The sequence below is a fragment of the Capra hircus genome, chromosome 14 (genome assembly GCF_001704415.2).
Source record: "Capra hircus breed San Clemente chromosome 14, ASM170441v1, whole genome shotgun sequence".
NCBI lineage: Eukaryota > Metazoa > Chordata > Mammalia > Artiodactyla > Bovidae > Capra > Capra hircus.
This window is the reverse complement of record NC_030821.1, coordinates 17641386-17661007: the sequence shown is the minus strand read 5'-3', so window position 1 is coordinate 17661007 and position 19622 is coordinate 17641386. Positions and strand designations below refer to the sequence as shown.

General features: G+C 38.0%; 1 protein-coding gene across 6 annotated transcripts in view; it reads right to left on the bottom strand.

The window, feature by feature from the left end:
- The window catches only part of VPS13B (vacuolar protein sorting 13 homolog B), a 786697-nt gene that overhangs the window by 90021 nt on the left and 677054 nt on the right, over positions 1 to 19622 (bottom strand). For all 6 annotated transcript variants that reach the window (XM_018058289.1, XM_018058286.1, XM_018058288.1 and 3 more), the window contains 3 exons: positions 12135 to 12316; positions 10611 to 10960; positions 4631 to 4792 (listed from right to left, as the gene is read on the bottom strand). In XM_018058289.1, coding sequence (XP_017913778.1) covers positions 4631 to 4792; positions 10611 to 10960; positions 12135 to 12316 — 694 coding nt within the window. The remainder of the gene's footprint in view (positions 1 to 4630; positions 4793 to 10610; positions 10961 to 12134; positions 12317 to 19622) is intronic.

The window sequence follows — 19622 nt, the reverse complement described above, 5'->3', positions numbered from 1 at the left end:
TTAAATTTTTAAAATTGTGACAGTTGCAACAAGAATGTGCTCATTCTTTAGATATATGTGTACAGATACATTATATAAAGGGATATGGAGAGAGTGGTAACTGAATAAGAAATTACAATCTAATAAAACTGACAACTGACTGGAATTACCATAAGATAGCTAGACACTCAAAAACCCATTACTTTTTCTTTAGACAAGAGGAAAAATTATCAGATCTCACTTTTTAATATTTTCACATCTGAAGAAAGAACAGCAGAGCTTTCTGTCTATATGGGCGAGAACAAGAACAATACAAATATTTTACTATTATGTGGTATGCTGCAGTCTACGGGGTCTCAGAGCTGGACACAACTTAGGGACTCAACAATAACAACACTGTTATGTGGTAAGCACAGGTTGATTTATGTGTTCGATTTAATACATTACCTGTCATTTCATAATTTCTGAAACATGTCACCAAGTTCCCAAGTGATGGGAATATCATTTAGAGCAGAGCAAAGACAATTTTCTGTCAAATCTTTAGTCTACTGAATTTTGTCAACTGAGGGATCTGAAAGCAGGGGTTGACAAATTAGGTACGACCTCTGGGTCATTTGGTGCGCTGCCTATTTCTATAAAGCCAGTGAGTTAGGAGTGTCTTTAACATTTTCAGATAATTGAAAAAAAAAGAAAAATACTACTTTGTGATGTGTGCAAATTATTGGAATTCAAATTTTCTTTTCTATAAATAAAGTTTTATTGGCACACAGTCAAACTCATTTGTTATGGCTGCTTTTGTGCAAAGCTAAATGGCTATGAGGGAGGCTCTAAGGCCCTGAAAGCCTAAAACAGTCACTGTCAGGCCCTACTCAAAAAAGTCTGCCAAACTCTGCCTGAAATTAATGCCTGATTTATGTTTTCTTTCCTAAATCTGTTTACTTTGATGACTATTTCCCAGATGCTCTGCCACTCTTCCAAACTGACTCTTGTTGCCTTTCTCATTTTTAACTATCTGCCATTTTCACAAGCTGATAAAACTTCCTATTACATCCATTTGGAGCAATCTTTTATTTTCTACAGCTCTGTCTGAAGCCGATTTTCACCTTGACTGATGGTTTGGTTACCAAATTACGTTATTGGTAGTTGGAATTCTGCAAACCTTTAAAAAAAAAAAAAAAGAAAGCACAATCTATAAATTGTGCGTGTTTCAAGGGTAAAGCAAATGTAATTCTTTACATAAAGTTAGAGGCATACTTGTTTCAAGCAGTTTAATTAGCCAACAGTGCTCTCTCTTAACCAGAACAGGAAGTTAACTTGAACAGCCTACACAAAAATCCTACTATGATGGACGTGTCACTATATCCAGTTTGGTTAAATTAAACAGAGCTCCTCTTGACTCTGAGCTGCACAGACTGTCCATATTCTGGGGAAAGATTCCATAAACTCACACATGCAGTCCTTAGATTCAATTCCATATACTGTGAAGCACTTCTCTGTAGACCATTCCTTTGCTGGTTACTGTTCTTGTCCAACTGAAGTAAAGTCTCCTGGAGTGGGATATTTAAGGGCTCTTTGAGGTGGCATATATGGCTGTGCAGCAGAATATATTCAGTTATCCCCTAGGAAATTGTTTTGTTCTTTCTTTGTTTGTTTAGGCAAGCAAATGTTGTAGGATAGCCAACATTTTCAAGTGATTCTGCCTCAGAGTGTGTGTTAGAAACTATAGGGAGAGTTTACAACTTTTCAACTTTAAAAAGGTTTTTCAGCTTTGGATTTCTGGAGTTGGTTGTGTCCATGTTTTCCCTTATCCTTTTGGGACTTACTGTTGTTAGCAACCTCCTGTGTGGTTCTAAGACATGCTGACCTCTTTGAAACCTTTCCAGGTGTCATTGCTACTTTCTTGATCTCTGCAATATAAGCTACATTGTTTAGTGGAGTTAAATTCTCTGAACTTTAGAAATCCTCCCTGAGACTATGAATTGACTAACACCCAAGGTAGCATAAACATTCAGACACAAATGTTCCTAAAACCAAGCCTGCTGGGCAGCGCAGGATATGACTTGGAGTCTGGAGAAAGGGAACAGTTTGCTTACTCCTGTGTCTGTGACTACCTCCAGGTGCAGTCTGAAGCTAAGTGGCTAGTTTTTCTGATCCTCAGATGTAACCTCTCATTAGAACACAGCAGAATCTGTAACTACGGACGTAAGGAATTCCATGAAGACCCCTGGGCCCATTAAGACCTAGCTGGCTTCAAAGGGTCCTAAAACACACTTCCTTCAGCATACGTAGCTGTACTAAAGGGACACCTTTTATGAATACGATCTAAGTTTTAGTCTAAAGATTATGATGACTATAGCTCATCTTAACGTTTGTATCCAGAAGATGCAGTTACAAATTAAAAAGAGAAAAAAGTTTAATAGATACCTGTCTTATGTTTCCAGTTTGACACTAAAAGGTTCTTATTGTTTTTTTTTTTGTTCTTAAAGCTCTGCAAGGGTTCATATTGTACTAAGAATGCCATGTTACTCTAACTTTAAATGTGGAGTATTATAGCAGTGATTTCTCAGCCCTTCTCTTAAAACCTCACAGTTTGGCTCTTCTAGCAGACAAATCCTGCTGCCAAAACCTAGGAGAGTTTAACAATGTTGTGGAAATAATAGTATATTGAAAATGAAAAGACATGGGATTCAGTCCCAACTCTACCACTATCTTAGCTTAACATTTCTGTCTCCTTATCTATAAAATGTGCATAACAAAAATACAAATCACACAGGGATACTATGAAAATAAGACTAGTAATAAATACAAAAAGACCTTGAAAAAGTACAGAAGAGTTTATATATGAAAGGTATAGTATGGCAGTGGTCGGCCATTCTTTTTCCTGTTCATGTCCTTTCCATTCAGAAACTGTACATCTACAACACGAAGACACCTGTTACTCCACACCCCTGAGCCCACTGTTCTTAGCATCATCCTTCCCATCCTGGCTCCAGCATCCAGAGAATCTTCAGTCAGGGAGGGTCATGATAGTCTATGCAGCTTGAAATGACTTTGAAGGAAAATGAGCTTTCTCTGCTTTGCTTTCTATTGGCTGAGGCCTGCAGCTTGCATGTATGAATGGGTAAAGTGGCTACAGGTACAATGTATGACCACACATTAACACACCTTCTCAGAGGTTTCTTTCCTGTCACTACCAGTTCATTTCTGGGAATGCAATGGTCATCGAAGTCTTTTGAAGGTCTTAACATGGATTGTCTCTGGGTGGTTGGAATTACATGTTGTCTTCTCTCTCTCTCTTTTGGTTTATATATCTGGTCTATATTCTTACTTTTGCAATTAACAGGAGAAAAATAACTACTTAATTTTTAAATGAAACAACTGACCAAGTGTGCTTTAATGATATTACAAGGAGCAAACAACCAAACAACTTAAAAAACTCTCTAACATGCACATTTCTCAAAAGGAGAATTAGAAAAATAAGGGCATGCCATTCATTCTAAAAATACAAGTGCAATATCATACCATACACATTTCTGAAAGAACTCTTATTAAAAAAGGATATATGGTGTTTTACCATCCTGTTAGATTAACCAGAATTAAATACATAGACTTAAGAAGAATTTCACTGTATCTGCTTTGCCAAATTTGATAATAATAGTGTGGCAATATGATAAAAAAAAAAAAGCAAGAAAGAAATCAGAATCTAGCTACTGGAAAAAAAACAGCAAGAGGGAGCCTGAAGATATAACATATCCTAAAGCTGGCCTATAGACCAGATGGGAAAACTTGTTCTGTAATCTAATGACTTTCTTTTAATCATAAGCAGACAGTAGTTTCCTTATTACCCAGGGTTTTAGAAATACATTATTCTTGAGAGTACTTCCTAGGATTTCTTTTACTCATTTAAGACCACATCTTTGTATTTAATTCGTCCTCAGTTATCCCTGCAGGGCACATCCCTCTAATTATTCCCATCTAAAGCGACAGGAAAATGGAATTACACTCCTTGGAAAATAGACATCCTTTGGTGTATCTTTTCTCAGTGCTCCCTTGGGTACAGTCTGTCACTGCAGTCACTCTGTCGCCGACTGTGAGCTGTCTTTGGAGGGTGAGGACTTTTTTACCTTTGAATCTCCAGTGCCTATACATGACTGGCAGGAACTATACACAGAGTAAGAATCCAAATACACAAATGGAAAATAACTCCCAATATACAATGTTTACAGTATATCAAGCACTCTTTTAGTACCTTTTATGTATTCACTTATTCAGACCTCACAATCCTATGAATCAGGTACTATTATTAGCCCCAATTTACATATAAGAAAACTGAAGCACGAAAGCAAAGAGAGGTAATCCAGAGCCAGGAGCCAAGTCTCCATACCTGGCTCTGGAGTTCAACATCATTGTCACCACACTACCCTCCATGGTGCCCACGTGAACACGAGAATGTCCACTCCAAGAGGAGCACGGGTACGCTGCGCTCCCATCTCTAAACATTTCTGGGTTTCCGTCAGATGGAGCTATATATACTATGTGGCCCCTTGGGAGACTTAAAAAGGGAAATAACTGGACACAGGCATATAAATGCAGAAGAAAGGCATCCCCAACCTTAACAATTGCTGTGTTTGTAAAGCTGTTTCTCAAGTACCTGTGGGGATTTGTGAGAGCGCCAGCTGTACTGGTGACTGCAGAGACTGGCCAGCAGGATATTTTCATCAGTATCCACCTGGCCAAACCGCAGTGTCTCCTGTGTGTCATTACAGATCACAAAATGGCTGAAGACCAACTCTTCTACCTCAGGGCATTTGTTCTGAAAGAAAAAGAATACGAAAGCCAACGTGCATCAGATTAATTGCAAGATGTTTGGCAGCTGTCTGCCCAGTGGCGATTGTTACAACACAGAAATACTAAAAGATCTGTTGTCATTAGCTCTGGTATACAAAGTATTCTATACTTCCAGGAGAAGCACCAAAAAATACCTTAAAGAGATCTTAAATGTTCCAAGAATATGTTTTGATTTATATTCCTGCAAAATAAATCATATACACAGAAGAGGAAAAAGAACAATGAGATCCCTCTAACGTTTAATGTTTTAAAATGGATTAACATGCTACAAAGAATGCTGTACTGGGTAGTGCACGTTTTTGAGCATAGTACCAGAGGCTAGAATTACCATGTTCCCGGCCTTCTAAACTTGACAATCAAGACCAATTACCAAAGCCACAGTTTGTACCCTACAGAAAGCAAGGATCATTTAGGTAATACATCCCCAGTTCCCTTAAGGGGGAGGGTGGCCTGTGTCTGTGTGTGTGTCTCTGTGTGTGTGTGTCTGTGTAAATCTGCTCAGGGAGAGATGTAAATAAAACCGTAACTTTCCCTCTATTGTTAACAGGCTGAACACACAAAACAGATCAACTTCAGAGTCTGTGTAAGCCAAGCTGCAGTTTTCAAGAGAAAATGTTAGTTGAAAACCACTTGCTGGTGTCTATTTCAGCTAATAATCAATCAGCAAATGTCTTTCATTAATCTACTGAGGCTCAGCAAATTAGTAATATGCTCCTAATATGTGGATACCTTCTTCTCCACTGGTTGCTGTTACATCAAAGCACTGGCTGAGTCACAGAGCATTTCTGTGTTTATTCTTTTTATCACCCTGACTAGGTTATGGCTTAAAAACAATCAACATACCTTTGGCAAACAGAATAGCTAAATAAATGGCTAACTTGAGAATGCAAGAAAAAAAATCTTAATTAGCCAATGATTTTTCAGATAATGGGAGGTAATATGTCACTGATAAGGGCTTCCCTGTGGCTCAGATGGTAAAGAATCTTCCTGCAATGCAGGAGACCCGGGTTTGATCCTTGAGCCGATTTCTCCAGTTGGCTTCTATTTCCCGGTTGTGGCTCTAAGTAATGTAATAAAGCCACACTCCATCATTTGCCATTTTACTAAGGGGAGGGAGAGTAAAAAGGGCTATATCATCTTGAGCATGGAGATTTAAGTGACTATGTGGCCTGAAGCCTAGGAGTTTATGGACGAATGTACTGGAATCCAGCCTGGACCAAGACCTGATCTAGAACCTTGTGAGAACAGTTATCCTGGCGGTACAAGCACCTCCTAATCAACCAGAAGGTCCCCCAAGTGCGCAGACAGAGCTCCACAGCTGCAGTGAGTGAAGAGGCCTTGAAATATTGCCTTCTTCTAGAGACATCCTTGAGGCACTTCTAAGTGCTCACTCTATCATCTGCTTATTCTCACCAACCCTCTCTGTTCTCATGGAGTGGAACCTTGCCTGACAACCACACTAATCATAAAGAGTCTCTGGGTAAGTGAGACTGAAGCAGTTATAACCAATAATTACCTGCTGTCTACCCATACTCCTTTTTGCTGTGGCTTTTAATCATGAGCTGTGATTTCAAAACTGGACTGCCGGCGGGTTTCAGGCATTCTGCCTGGTCTGGCCCCCGCCGCATCTTGAACCACTCTCCTCTAGACCCCAGCTCCACCAGCCCCTTTCAGCTCCTCCAACACCACAGGCCACCTCTCAATTCATCCAACATGTCAAACTCCTTCCTGTTTCAGTGCCATTCTTTTGGTTGGACCTTTATTCCTCCTTGCTCAATTAATTTGTCCCGACTCAGTTTTCAGGTTCCTGTCTTCAGGTCACGCTCTCAGAGTAAGCAGCCTCCTGAGATCTTCCAAGATCACCTTAGGTCCACCTATTTTTTTTTTTTTAATAATATTTATTTTTATTTATTTATTTGACTGGGCAGGGTCTTAGTTGCAGCATGTGGGCTCTATTTCCCTGAGCAGGGATCGAACCCTGGGCCCCCTGCATTGGGAGCATGGAGCCTTAGCCACTGGACCACCAAGGAAGTCCCAGGTCCACCTATTTTATGCTTACACAATACTGTATTTTGCCTTAACCATACTGATCCCTGTGCTATGCTCAGTCGTTCAGTTGTGTCTGACTCTTTGTGACCCTAAGGACTGTAGCCTGCCAGTCTCCTCAGTCCTTGGGATTCTCCAGGCAAGAATACTGGAGTGGGTTGCCATGTCTTCCTCCAGGGGATCTTCCTGATCCAGGTATTGAATGCAAGTCTCCAGCATTGCAGGCAGATTCTTTACCATCTGAGCCCCAGGACTGAGTAATTACTTGCATGATTTTAGGTCACTGTTGTCTCCATCATTAGACTCTATGCTGCATAAGGGCAGGATCCAGTTTGGTGTTATTTACAACTTCATCTCCTGTTCTCAGTATCATGCATGACACGTAAGTACTCAACAAATACTCATGAAACAAATAAGTGAGCAAATTTAATATTATAAATGTAACACAGGTTCCAGTAGAAAGAAAATACTGGAAGCACTGATTTTCTTTTTATGAAAAAATCTCTAATTTTACACTCAGAGATAACTGCTATTAACATTCTGGAGAATTTTTTTCCAGCAATTTTTCACTTCTGGTATCCTGCTTGTTCCCATTCTGATCTATCCTATCCAATCCTATCTTATGTATCTTTTTTAAATAGTGAAAATATACAGCTTTACTAATGAAACTCAAGAATCAAAAGACCAGCTGGATTCCTATTCCTCAGAAAAGGGTTGCTAAGAGGATGCTAAGGAAATGGTTATATGTAAAACAGACCAATCCTATCTTATATATCTTATATATTTAAAGGTTTGTAAACCTTTCATTAAACTGGAGTCACAGTGTATAATTAGTTTGATGAGATTTTTCCATTTAGCATTATATAATCAACATAAACTGCTCTCCTTGTAAACATTTTTCTCCTTTAGGTCCAAGAGAACAAACATGAAGAAAGGGATATGATTCCAATGTCCCACTTAAGATAGTCAACCTGAGACTGAAATTCAATTTTCTTAATGAATTGGGATCAATTTGCTGGTTAGACAAAGGTTAAGTTACCAGATGGTGACTGAGTAGGAAAAAAATAGTCATATCACTTTCCTCATCTCTAAAAACTGACCTTTAATAAATGATGAAGGTTTTGGGGAAAAATGTAAATGAAAGAATACAAGAGGGTTGTTTACATTTTTCTAAAGAATATTCAAAGTCCTGAGGGAACTGTTTCTCTAGTGCTCCTTCATCTGTGGGGTTCATTATAACTGTAATAAGTTTAAGCATTTCTTACAATGCTTAAATTCTAGTGTATTATAAAAAATTGGTACATATTGTATATGACATCATATAAAAGCAAAACCTCAGAACACTTTTGTAATTAAAAGATGGCTTATTTACATTTAAGATTTGTGCGGGAGTGTTAGGCATTTAAAGAGGGATATCCTTATGGTCTAAGATAAGACACATGAGCATTATCTTAACGTTTAAATAAAAATCTCCTTTATAATGCTATTTGGTCCAAATGTGGGAATGTGACATAGAAATATAAAGCAAACTGCAAGTGGCATTTTGGGTCCTTAATCTGGTTTCACAAAACATTAATCATTCACAAAAGAGAGAAAAAAAATCTACAGCCAGAGAAATCAGACACTGATGAAGGCTTCTGTTAATCTTGAACTTGTGACCTAAAGGTGAAAGGTCAAATTGTTTCATGCTTCAACTGTCTGGTTCATCCACACTGGATACAAATGACTTGTCTCCGATACAAATCTGATAAAGTATGTGGAGAACTCAAATAACATATCCTGCTTATTAAATTCACATTTCTCATTGGTAATAATTACACTGTATATGAGCATTATATACACAATAAAATCCAAGCTTGGGAAGCTAAGCTTCCCTTCTAAAGGGGATAAACCACATTCAGAACATCTTAGCAACAATGAACTTAATAACCCCTCTATAAGATCATTTCAATGTCAAATGTCCTATAATTTCAAAGTAGTGCATTTTTGTATTTACTTTAGAATACACAGGGCTAGATGCCTACCACATTAAAACTTGGTGGCAAGTACCCTTGACATGGGAGGAAACAAGAAAATTACAGCAACAATTACAGAAGTATATCCTCTTGTGGCTCATGTTAACACTGCCAAATCTCTGTATAAATCAGAACCAACTATTCATAGAATGTACCTGTCAGCAATATGCTACGTGACATATGGCTCTGCTTAATCAAATATACAATTCCATTTTTTAAAAAAACTCAGAATATTCCTTCAAGGCACTGTGTTAGCCAGTCAGTCATTCACACTCTGATGTGGTTTAAAACATTTAAATATTTATGCACCATGTTTTATTTATATGTATAGCTGTGTCTAAGAGAATATTTTTACCCTGGGAGGAAACTGATATTTCTGAGGGCCATTTTGCAGTAGTTGCTACACATGAGTCCTTTTATAATGGTACTGATACTAAGACAAAAATATCCTGGGTTTAAATGCTCTATCAATGACTCTCTTGTATTCTCTAGGTTTGTTTTTTATTAAATGCATTGTTCAAAATATGACAAAAAACAGAAATTGGAGCCACGGAGGTTTTTTTCACATCGCTATTCGAACCAGCTGCAAAGATTTAGATCACACTAGCTCTTATTTTACGCATGTCCTCTGCAACAAGAAAACCATGGAATGCCCTTAAAAAAGAATTTTAAAATATGAAACAGATGTGTTATCTTCTTTCCCTTTGCTATTGTAGTGCCATGTTAGGTAATTAATTCCTTAGTCTTGTATAGGTTTTCATGCATATAAAGAAAAGAGTTCATTCCCATAAAAATTCTTAAATTAGAGAACACAGCCTCCCCCCAATTCCACTGTCCCATCCCTACACGAGGTCAGGGTGGAGTGAAGGACCATTTCTCTTGGGGAGTTAGTCTGCACAAATGCATGTAACATAGAAAATGTGGGGAAACGTCTCAGCTTAAATAACAACACAGGCTTTATGAAAATGCAATGTTATACTGAAAATCAGTAAGGGAAGCAGAAATAATGTTATTAAATCACTGAGCATATTATGATCCAAATATTTTGTGAAATTATATTTATGATAGTAAACACAGGCAGGTTCCCCATTTTAAAGGTCATTCAAAACAGACTTATATTCTATTTCTTTTCTAATACAGCTAATTTCTAAACAAAAGATAAAAGTAAAACATTACTCATCAATAGTCTTTAGCTGGTTAAAAAATCTAATACTGAGTGCTTTTTTTAGTGAATCAAAATGGCAGAATAATGGGAGAAAAGCTAAGATTATATCGTGCTCACATATTTCCTCTCACTGCCTTTTTGCTTTGAAAGATGAAATGCTTTTATCAGAAAGACTCACACAGGTTCTTCATTTCTGCAATGGCTGCTTAGACAATTTGATACATACCAAGTTGAAGCTTTGGCAAACTAAAGCCATAATACTTGGAAAAAATTTCTGGGAATATGTTACTTTCCACACAGATGTGGTACATTAGTCACAAAAATGTGGGCATGATCTCTGATGCATGTGTAGAGAACCCATATTCTCCAAAGGTTTTAAAAATAACATGCATCGCTTTGCCAAAACAGAAGAGGCCCCAAATATAATGATGCCCGTCAGATTCTTCATTCTCTCACATTTTTGTTTGTGCTTAATTTATTATTAGAAGTGATAACACAGAGTGTCTAGTAAAAGATCACACACGGACAAACTGTAAACTGTTCTAGAATGTGCATACCTGTTGCCAAGCTTGTACTGCAGTGTTGAGAGAATGAACTACATGTTGCCCAAAGTTTACAAATATTGAGTCAATGATGATGGAGCAATCAATCAGCTTTTCTACTGCATTGCTGGAAATTGCAGTCTGTCCAAAGATGCTGAAGGGTTTCACCAAGCTTTGCATTGTCACATTTCTGCACTCTAGAAGTTTACAGTCTGCTTGAGCTGAGAACTGGATCTCCTGACAGACAGAACTATTGTTCCACTGTCGAAGATACATGTGTGGTTCTTTGAAGGAAATAACCATGTATTCTAGTTCAGATGGCACATTTTTATCAGAAATAAATGGCTGTAGGTATTTTGGTGGAGCTGTTGAGAAAAACAAACAAGAAATACAGCAGTTGAGATGAGCCAACACGTTATGGAAATATAGAGATGACATTTATGTTACTCACTTCTTGGTTATTGAATGTAATAGTTGCTGGTTAATAAATTCAAACATTCTTTTGAAGATAATATAACATTTGAATTACCATTTGGTATTTGTAAACAACACTTTTGTTCAAAAAGACAAAACAAAAAAAATAAATTAAAAAAAAAGGAAAAACAAACCAACAAAAATAAAGTAACAAACAAAACTGACAAAAAACTGTTTTGTTCAAACAGCAGGTCTTTTTCCAAAGGTTACTGTTGCAGATAAAAATAAAATGAAGAGGAGGTAAATATTTAAGGCGTGTTTCACAGAAGTGCTCTGTATCTACCCACCAAATCTGAAAACCAAAAACATGACCCCGAATTAGAAAATACAGGTTAAGCTCCATTTTTGCTGAAAAGGCAAGATGCTTAACAGCAGCTGTGTTTAGTTTTAATCTGATTTTTTTTCCTTTTTCCATTACATGTAGGTTGAAAACCTAATACCAGAATCAAAATGTATTAAGGAGAAAAGATTTGGTACAGACTTTTAGGAATAATTATTCATGAACATGAGCAAATTTGTAAAAGGTAACTTTTGGTATGTGGAAAAACTTACTCTTCTACCTTATAAACTTATAAAAATGCTAGTCTTTTAAAATATTAGAGAATTTGTCCATTTTTGGTGGAAGGTATTTATACTTACCGAGATAAAGCAATATCAAGTACTTTTGGAAACTATTTGCCATTAATGTAATGGCTCAGAATATAAAACAAAAACAGATGTACTTCTTTCAAAAAATTCATAATTGGAGTAATAGTAAAAACCTGCAATTTTTGTAACTTCCTTGAAAATTCTCATTAGGAAATGTACTAAATCATGGTAATTCAATATAACTGGTAACCTATATAATAAGTAAATGAGATGGTTCAAACATAAGGGGGACAATTATATGAAATAAAAATACTTCAGAATAACTTTGCTGGTGCTCATTGTCGAAGGAAATAAATGCTGCTTCTAAAAATGTCCTCTTTCCCCATGTGAGTGGTGGTCATTTGGGAAGGAGTTTTGTGCAGGGACAAAACAGTAACTATTAAGTGGATGTTATTCTGATGCTAAAATAAAGAGTACCTGTGCCAAGCTGATCAAGGTGATGACAGAGATGGAACTCCAGGTAAGCAAACTGGAAGGAAACGCAAAGAGACGGGACAAACCATGGGGTAAAACAGGAGTCAACTCTGGTACAGGCAGCCAGGGCTGTTGGAGTTACAAGTTGGTCACAAGTGCTTTGAGAACCAGATTCACTTGCAGAGCTGTGGGAAATAATTAATAAAAGTTTAGTAACCTAAAATTTCCAACATCATATAAATGAAACATCTTTCTATAAAGGTTTTGAAAACTAGCTCCCATAATCCTATAGTCAGTATATTATCAAATCTTCCATATTTGTTCACATAAATGAGTTTCTTTTAAAAATTAAGTTCTTGTTGATTATTCTCTATGAGCTATTAGCAGAAAAGTTGCATAAGATTCCTGAAACCTCAGACCATATTGACCGCCAACCCAATTTTCTTCCATCCACATTTCACATGACTTACAGACAACTTGTTCTCATATTAAAGACCAACACAATACAGAGTATGCCTCTGCTGTTCAAAAGACCAAATGTTTTCAGCATCATAAATCTTCTGTTTTACTTCTCCAGATTGTCCATATCCATATTCCCATATAAGTTAGTCAATACTATTTACTGAATATCCACTGAATACTGTACTAGGTGCCATAAAAGTTATGACTATGTTCAGAAGAACCAAGGTCTCCTGGACAATTATACTGCATGAATACTGAGTACACATATACTCAATATATATATTGGGTCCTCTCTTTATTTGTCCATCCCCCTAACACATTTTATACCAGAAAAATTTGATTAAAATAAAGAGTGAAGGCATCTGTAGGAGGGAATACATTTTTTTAAAGTGGCTGCTGGTATGCATGGGAAATACGCAGCCTCGTTACCTCGCATCAGTTTGCTCGTAGAAACAAGCTGGGGACTGGGAGATGCCAGGGTGCATTCTGGCAACTGTGGCTCACAGATGCAGCTCCAGTCCCCCTCACCGTCTTCCACACTTTTCTTGCCAAATCTGAAATTTGCTTATAGCTGTGGTGGAGCCTGGCTCCCACATCCATGAGGAGCTTAGAGAAGAAGCACTGGCTTATAGTTTCCTCAGGAGAGCTATGACAGGAAAAACTAAAGAAATAAATCCTAGATTTTCAATGAAGTCACAGTCTAATTGGTGGTATAAAATATGTAGACATTTACAAACAGTATAAGATGGAACAACCACCGAGGACTAGGAAAGTTGGAAGTGTGGCCAGAGCAGAGACCTAAGAGGAACTCAGAACGGCGTGGGGTGGATCACATGGGGTTCTCAAGAGTGTGAATCTTCAGCTGGGTTTTGAAAGAAATGGGGAAAATGCTGGTGAAAAGAAAGCTAGGTTTAGTGAGTGTTTAACTTCAAGGAGTTTACAGTGTGGTGGTATTTACTGCAATGCTATGACTCTGTATGCAAAATTCCATTGTATACAAAGAAAACACAGCTCTGGGCCAATATGTTTCTGATGAAATGTTATGCATGAAAATGCAGCTAGGTATACTCTTAACACTTCTATAAATGGGCATACTAATCCAAACAGCTTTCTAGGAATTGATTTATGGAGTTATAAATGAAGATCTCATTTAAAATAAACAATAAGGCCTCACTGTATATAGCACAGGGAACTATATTCAATATCTTGTAATAACCTATAACAGAAAAGAATATGAAAACATATATATAATATACATTATACATATGTAACTGACTCACTTTCCTATATACCAGAAACTGACATAACACTGTAAATCAACCACTTCACTGAAAAAAAAATCACAGGTAAAAAGATCTCACTGGTAAGGTAAAATTAACATTTATATTTATTCAAAAAGGCCAAACTGTATTAGTTGTATTAATACATGTATTTTACCCATATGAACTCTCTCCCTTAATAAGTTGTTAAAAATAGGGTATAGTGTTAGTCAAAATATTATTAAAAATCCAGGTGAGAGTACTTTGAGATTAGTTCTAAAACTGTAAGCACACAATTTGAGGTGTTTATCTGAAGAATTCTTTTTGCCAACTGCCATTTTTGACACTCTTGATATTTTCCAAAATTTACTTTTCTCTCTCCTGAGAGTAGCAAATACTGTAATAAGTTGAAAAAGTTGCTAAGGTATCACAATCTTTATTTATAACAAGTTGATTGACTTTTTACTTTTCCTAAATTAAATGTACAAATCAATGGTTAAAACAATATTTTTAGGTCTTATAGCAACTCCTAACATATATATTCAAACAATCAGTACTCTTTCAATCTTCAAATCCTTCTAAAATGTTACTAATCTATATTTAAAAACTTGAGTTATAATAAAATTAAAATGTCTTAAACATAAAATTAATATGGCACATGTAATATGAATATGCTTTATGTTTTGAATCAATAAATTTGAAGTTTTTTGATGTTCACCTTAATCTGATCATCACTAATCAGAAAATTAAGATCATGGCATCTGGTCCCATCACTTCATGGGAAATAGATGGGGAAACAGTGGAAACAGTGTCAGACTTTTTTTTTTTTTTGGCTCCAAAATCACTGCACATGGTTACTGCAGCCATGAAATTAAAAGACACTTACTCCTTGGATGGAAAGTTATGACCAACCTAGATAGCATATTCAAAAGCAGAGACATTACTTTGCCAACAAAGGTCCGTCTAGTCAAGGCTATGGTTTTTCCAGTGGTCATGTATGGATGTGAGAGTTGGACTGTGAAGAAAGCTGAGCACTGAAGAATTGATGTTTTTGAACTGTGGTGTTGGAGAAGACTCTTGAGAGTCCCTTGGACTGCAAGGAGATCCAACCAGTCCATTCTGAAGGAGATCAGTCCTGGGTGTTCATTGGAAGGACTGATACTGAAGCTGAAACTCCAGTACTTTGGCCACCTCATGCAAAGAGTTGACTCATTGGAAAAGACTCTGATGCTGGCGGGGATTGGGGGCAGGAGGAGAAGGGGATGACAGAGGATGAGATGGCTGGATGGCATCACCGACTCGATGCACATGAGTTTGAGTGAAGTCTGGGAGTTGGTGATGGACAGGGAGGCCTGGCGTGCTGTGATTCATGGGGTCGCAAAGAGTCGGACACGACTGAGCAACTGAACTGAACTGAACTGAATACACTATAAAGGGCTTCCCAGGTGGTGCTAGTGGTAAACAACATGCCTACCAATGCAAGAGACATAAGAGATGCGGGCTTGATCCTGGGTCAGGGTCAGGCAGATCCCCTAGAAATCCAGGGTCAGGAAGATCCCTTGGAGAAGGAAATGGCAACCCACTCCAGTATTCTTGCCTGGAGAATCCCCATGGACAGAGGAGCCTGGTGGGCTGCAGTCCATAGGGTCACACAGAATCAGACATGACTGAAGCGACTTAGCACACATGAACGCACATACACTATAAAAGTAGCATCTGTATGGTTACCTTTTTTATAAGCATTAAAAATATCTATGTATAATAAAGCTAAACAGTCAAAGATGAGAACAGTGATGGTGCTGGGGACATTTATAGCAGCTTCATTTGCTTAATTAAGTATGATGGAGTTTGATCTGATCCAGATATCAAAAGGAAAAACGTAACTTATGAGATATGTAATAATCAGAAATAGAAAAACAAAAACGGCTCTAAGGAGCAAAACTTCTCAAATGGTAATACATAGAACTTAAGATTCAATAGTTCAAATAATCAGTTAGTTCCTAACAGAAATTCTAATTTTTAAAACAAAGGAAATATTCTAAAAAGTAGAAAGTATGGCAGGAGTTTTACATATCCATACCTTCATTATAGCCAAAGAAACTTATAGGCTGTACTAGGTGATCCATAGATGGGAATCAATTCCTTTAAACAAGGAGTGTTTTATGTTTTAGTAAGTCTGGATCTTGATTGATCCATAGGTACTGCAGGGACCCAAGCATAATCCTTAAAAATTCACTCCTGTATGTCACTCTAGGTATCCAACAATAGCTCTGCAGGTATCCAACAACAATCTGACTTGACTGGAAAAGCCTTGAGCTTTTTTCTGGATCCCTCTGTGGTAATAAGAGTTTTATAATACAGCATAGAGATTAAGCAGAGAATGACTGATGTAAGAAAACCTAGATGAAAATGCTTGAACTGCTACCACCTATATTGTGAAAGTGAAAGTGTTAGTTGCTCAGTCATGCAGGACTCTTTGTGATCCCATGGGCTGTAGCTCACCAGGCTCTTCTGTCCATCTAATTCTCCAGGCAAGAATACTGGAGTGGGTTGTCACTCCTTTCTCCAGGGGATCTTCCCAACCCAGGGATTGAACCTGGGTCTCCCACATTGCAGGCAGATTCTTTACCATCTGAGTCACCAGGGAAGCCCCACCACTTATATTGTAATCGTGGGCAAATAATTTCACCTTGCTGAATCTCAGTTTTCTTATCTATAAAGTGAGTATAGTAATTGGACTTGCTTTTGAGTATCAAAGGAAGTACTACATACGAACTGCTTGGCATAAGGTCTATCACTCCATAATAGGAAAAAAAAAAAAAAAGCCTATCCCTCTTTTCCTGATTGGCAAACAGGGTACCATATTGGCTCCTTAGTTTAATGTTAATTGCTGGTGATTACCCTCAGTTCCCAAGTGAAAGTGAAAGTCACTCAGTCCTGTCCAACTCTTTGTGACCCCCATGGATGATATAGTCCATGGAACTCTCCAGGCCAGAATACTGGAGTGGGTTCCTCTCTCCAGGGGATCTTACCAACCCAGGGACTGAACCCAGGTCTCCCGCATTGCAGGCGGACTCTCTACAGCTGAGCCATGAGGGAAGCCCAAGAATACTGGAGTGGGTAGCCTACCCCTTCTCGAGAGAACTCATCATGCTGTCATTCGTCCCAGTGCAGCACTATTTCTCAACACTGGTTCACCTAAACTCTCTCTTGCCTACTGCAAAAACACTGCCCTGTCCACTCTGGGAGAGCACTGAATGGATGAGAGAAGATGGGACAGTGTGGGTGCCTGCTACAGCGTGTTCTCTCTAGAACTGTCTTTTGGGGGGAGAATGTCTTAATTCAGACCCAAAATAAAAAATACACTTCTGCTGTAACCTAGTACACACATAAAATGGGAGGGGGGATTACTCAAAATATGATACTCTCTGATTTTTTAAAGTTGTGGTAAAACGTACATAATGTGAATTTCACTGTTTTAACCATCTAACAGTTTACAGTTCAGTGGCATTAAGTATGTTCACATTGCTGTGCAATTATCAACAGCATCTATCTTCAGAACTTTTTCATCTTCCCAAACTGAGATTCTATATGACATGGATGGAGCTAGAGATTATCATATTAAGTGAAAGAAGTCAGATAAATACTGTATGATATTGCTTATATGTGGAATCTAAAAAAGTGATACAAATGAATTTAACTTACAAAACAGAAATAGACTCACAGAAATAGAAAACAAACTTAGGGTTACTGAAGGAGATAGTGGGGGGAATGTCATGAGAAAGGGATAAATTTTAGGAGTTTGGGATTAGCTGATACAAACTACTATATATAAAATAGATAAACAAGGACCTACTTTACAGCACAGAGAACTAATCAATAGCTTGTTACCAACTATGACGGAAAAGAATCTGAAAAAGAATATATCTCAAGCATTTGGCTGTACATGTGAAACTGATACAACACTATGAATTAACTATACTTCAATTTTTAAGAATTGGTTAAAAAATTTCACCTGCAACCTGCTATGTAGATTCCATGACCCACTAATGGATTAAAACTACATATGCAGTTTTAAAAAGATGGGAAGGACTGCCTGGCAAAGTGCAACTCCCTGACAGAGGGGTAAGGAGTTGTTATATTGAGTTTCATTACCAACTAAAAGAAAACAGTAAAAGAATTCAAAAAGATAATTGGGGAAGAATACAAGCATTCCTCACGCAAGGGGCAGAAGACAAAACCTCACATTTAGCCCTAGGAAAGAACTTTCTGGATATCCTGGATTACATCATTGTGGGAGAAAAAATAAGCAGCAAAGCAGTTCCAACCAAGATTATTGTCTGAATGGTTTATTAAAGTCAAAAGGTTAAAAAAAATGGTACCCAGGAAATTTATGCCCAGACACTCAGTTGTGACTGACTCTTTGCAGCCCTATGGGCTGTAGCCTGCCAGGCTCCTCTGTCCATAGGATTCTCCAGGCAAGAATACCGGAGTGGGTTGCCATTTCCTTCTCCACCCAGCAAATTTAGGTACATCTAAAAGTACAGCTCTACGTAGCCAAATGGAGGGGAATGGTTATCTAGTGGCCACAGTGATCTTCTGGTAGAAAGTCAAACAGTGAGAAGAAAGGAAATGATCCAGGGACTCTGCCATCACAACGCTCTTTCTCTGACTCCTGGACTACCTTTACATACAAGAAAGAAGGCTGGGGAAATGAAGAGCATCTCTCTCTCTCTCTCTCTCACACACACACACACACACAAAGTTATGGACCACTGTCCTAAAGTACACTGAGTACGAGCTGACAGTGACTTCTTTTACAAGATCTTCAGGGAGTGGGAGAAAAATATTATTATTATTTGTACTCTAAAAACTCAACAGAGTTTTGATGTTCATTGCATGAAGACAGAATCACACACTCCTTAAGCCACTTCTCTTTCCAGGATGCCTTCCTCTACGAACTTGCATTTTTTGGGGGGGGATTCCTCTATGAACCTGCATTTTTGGGGTGGGGACAAAGTTCTTGTCAGTAATCTACTCTCACATGTTTTAACACTGTGAGAAAGTGACCATGTAATATGGGAAAAAACACCAAAGACTTGGCACAGGTGAACAGAGTTTTTGCTGTTGTTCAGTCACTCAGTTGTGTCTGACTCTTTGCGACCCCATGGACTGTAGCATGCCAGGCTTCCCTGTCCTTCACCATCTCCCAGAGCTTGCTCAAACTCATATCCATTGAGTCAGTGATGCCATCCAATCATCTTCTCTGTCGTCCCCTTCTCCTCCTGCCTTCTATCTTGCCCTAGCATCAGGGTCTTTTCCAATAAGTTGGCTCTTTGTATCAGGTGGCCAAAGTATCGGAGCTTCCACTTCAGCATCAGTCCTTCCAATAAATATTTAAGGTTGATTTCCTTTAGGATTGACTGCTTTGATCTCCTTGCTGTCCAAGGGACTCTCAAGAGTCTTCTCCAGCACCATAGTTTGAAAGCATCAATTCTTTGGTGCTCAGCCCTCTTTATGGTCCAATTCTCACATCCCTACATGACTACTGGGAAAATCAAAGCTCTGACTGGAGGGACCTCTGTCAGCAGAATAATATCTCTGCTTTTTAATATGCTGTTTAGGTCTGGCATAGCTTTTCTTCCAAGGAGCAAGTGTCTTGTAATTTCATGGCTGCAGTCACCATCTGCAGTGATTTTGGAGCCCAAGAAAATAAAGTCTTTCACTATTTCCATTGTTTACCCATCTATATGCCATGAAGTGATGGGAC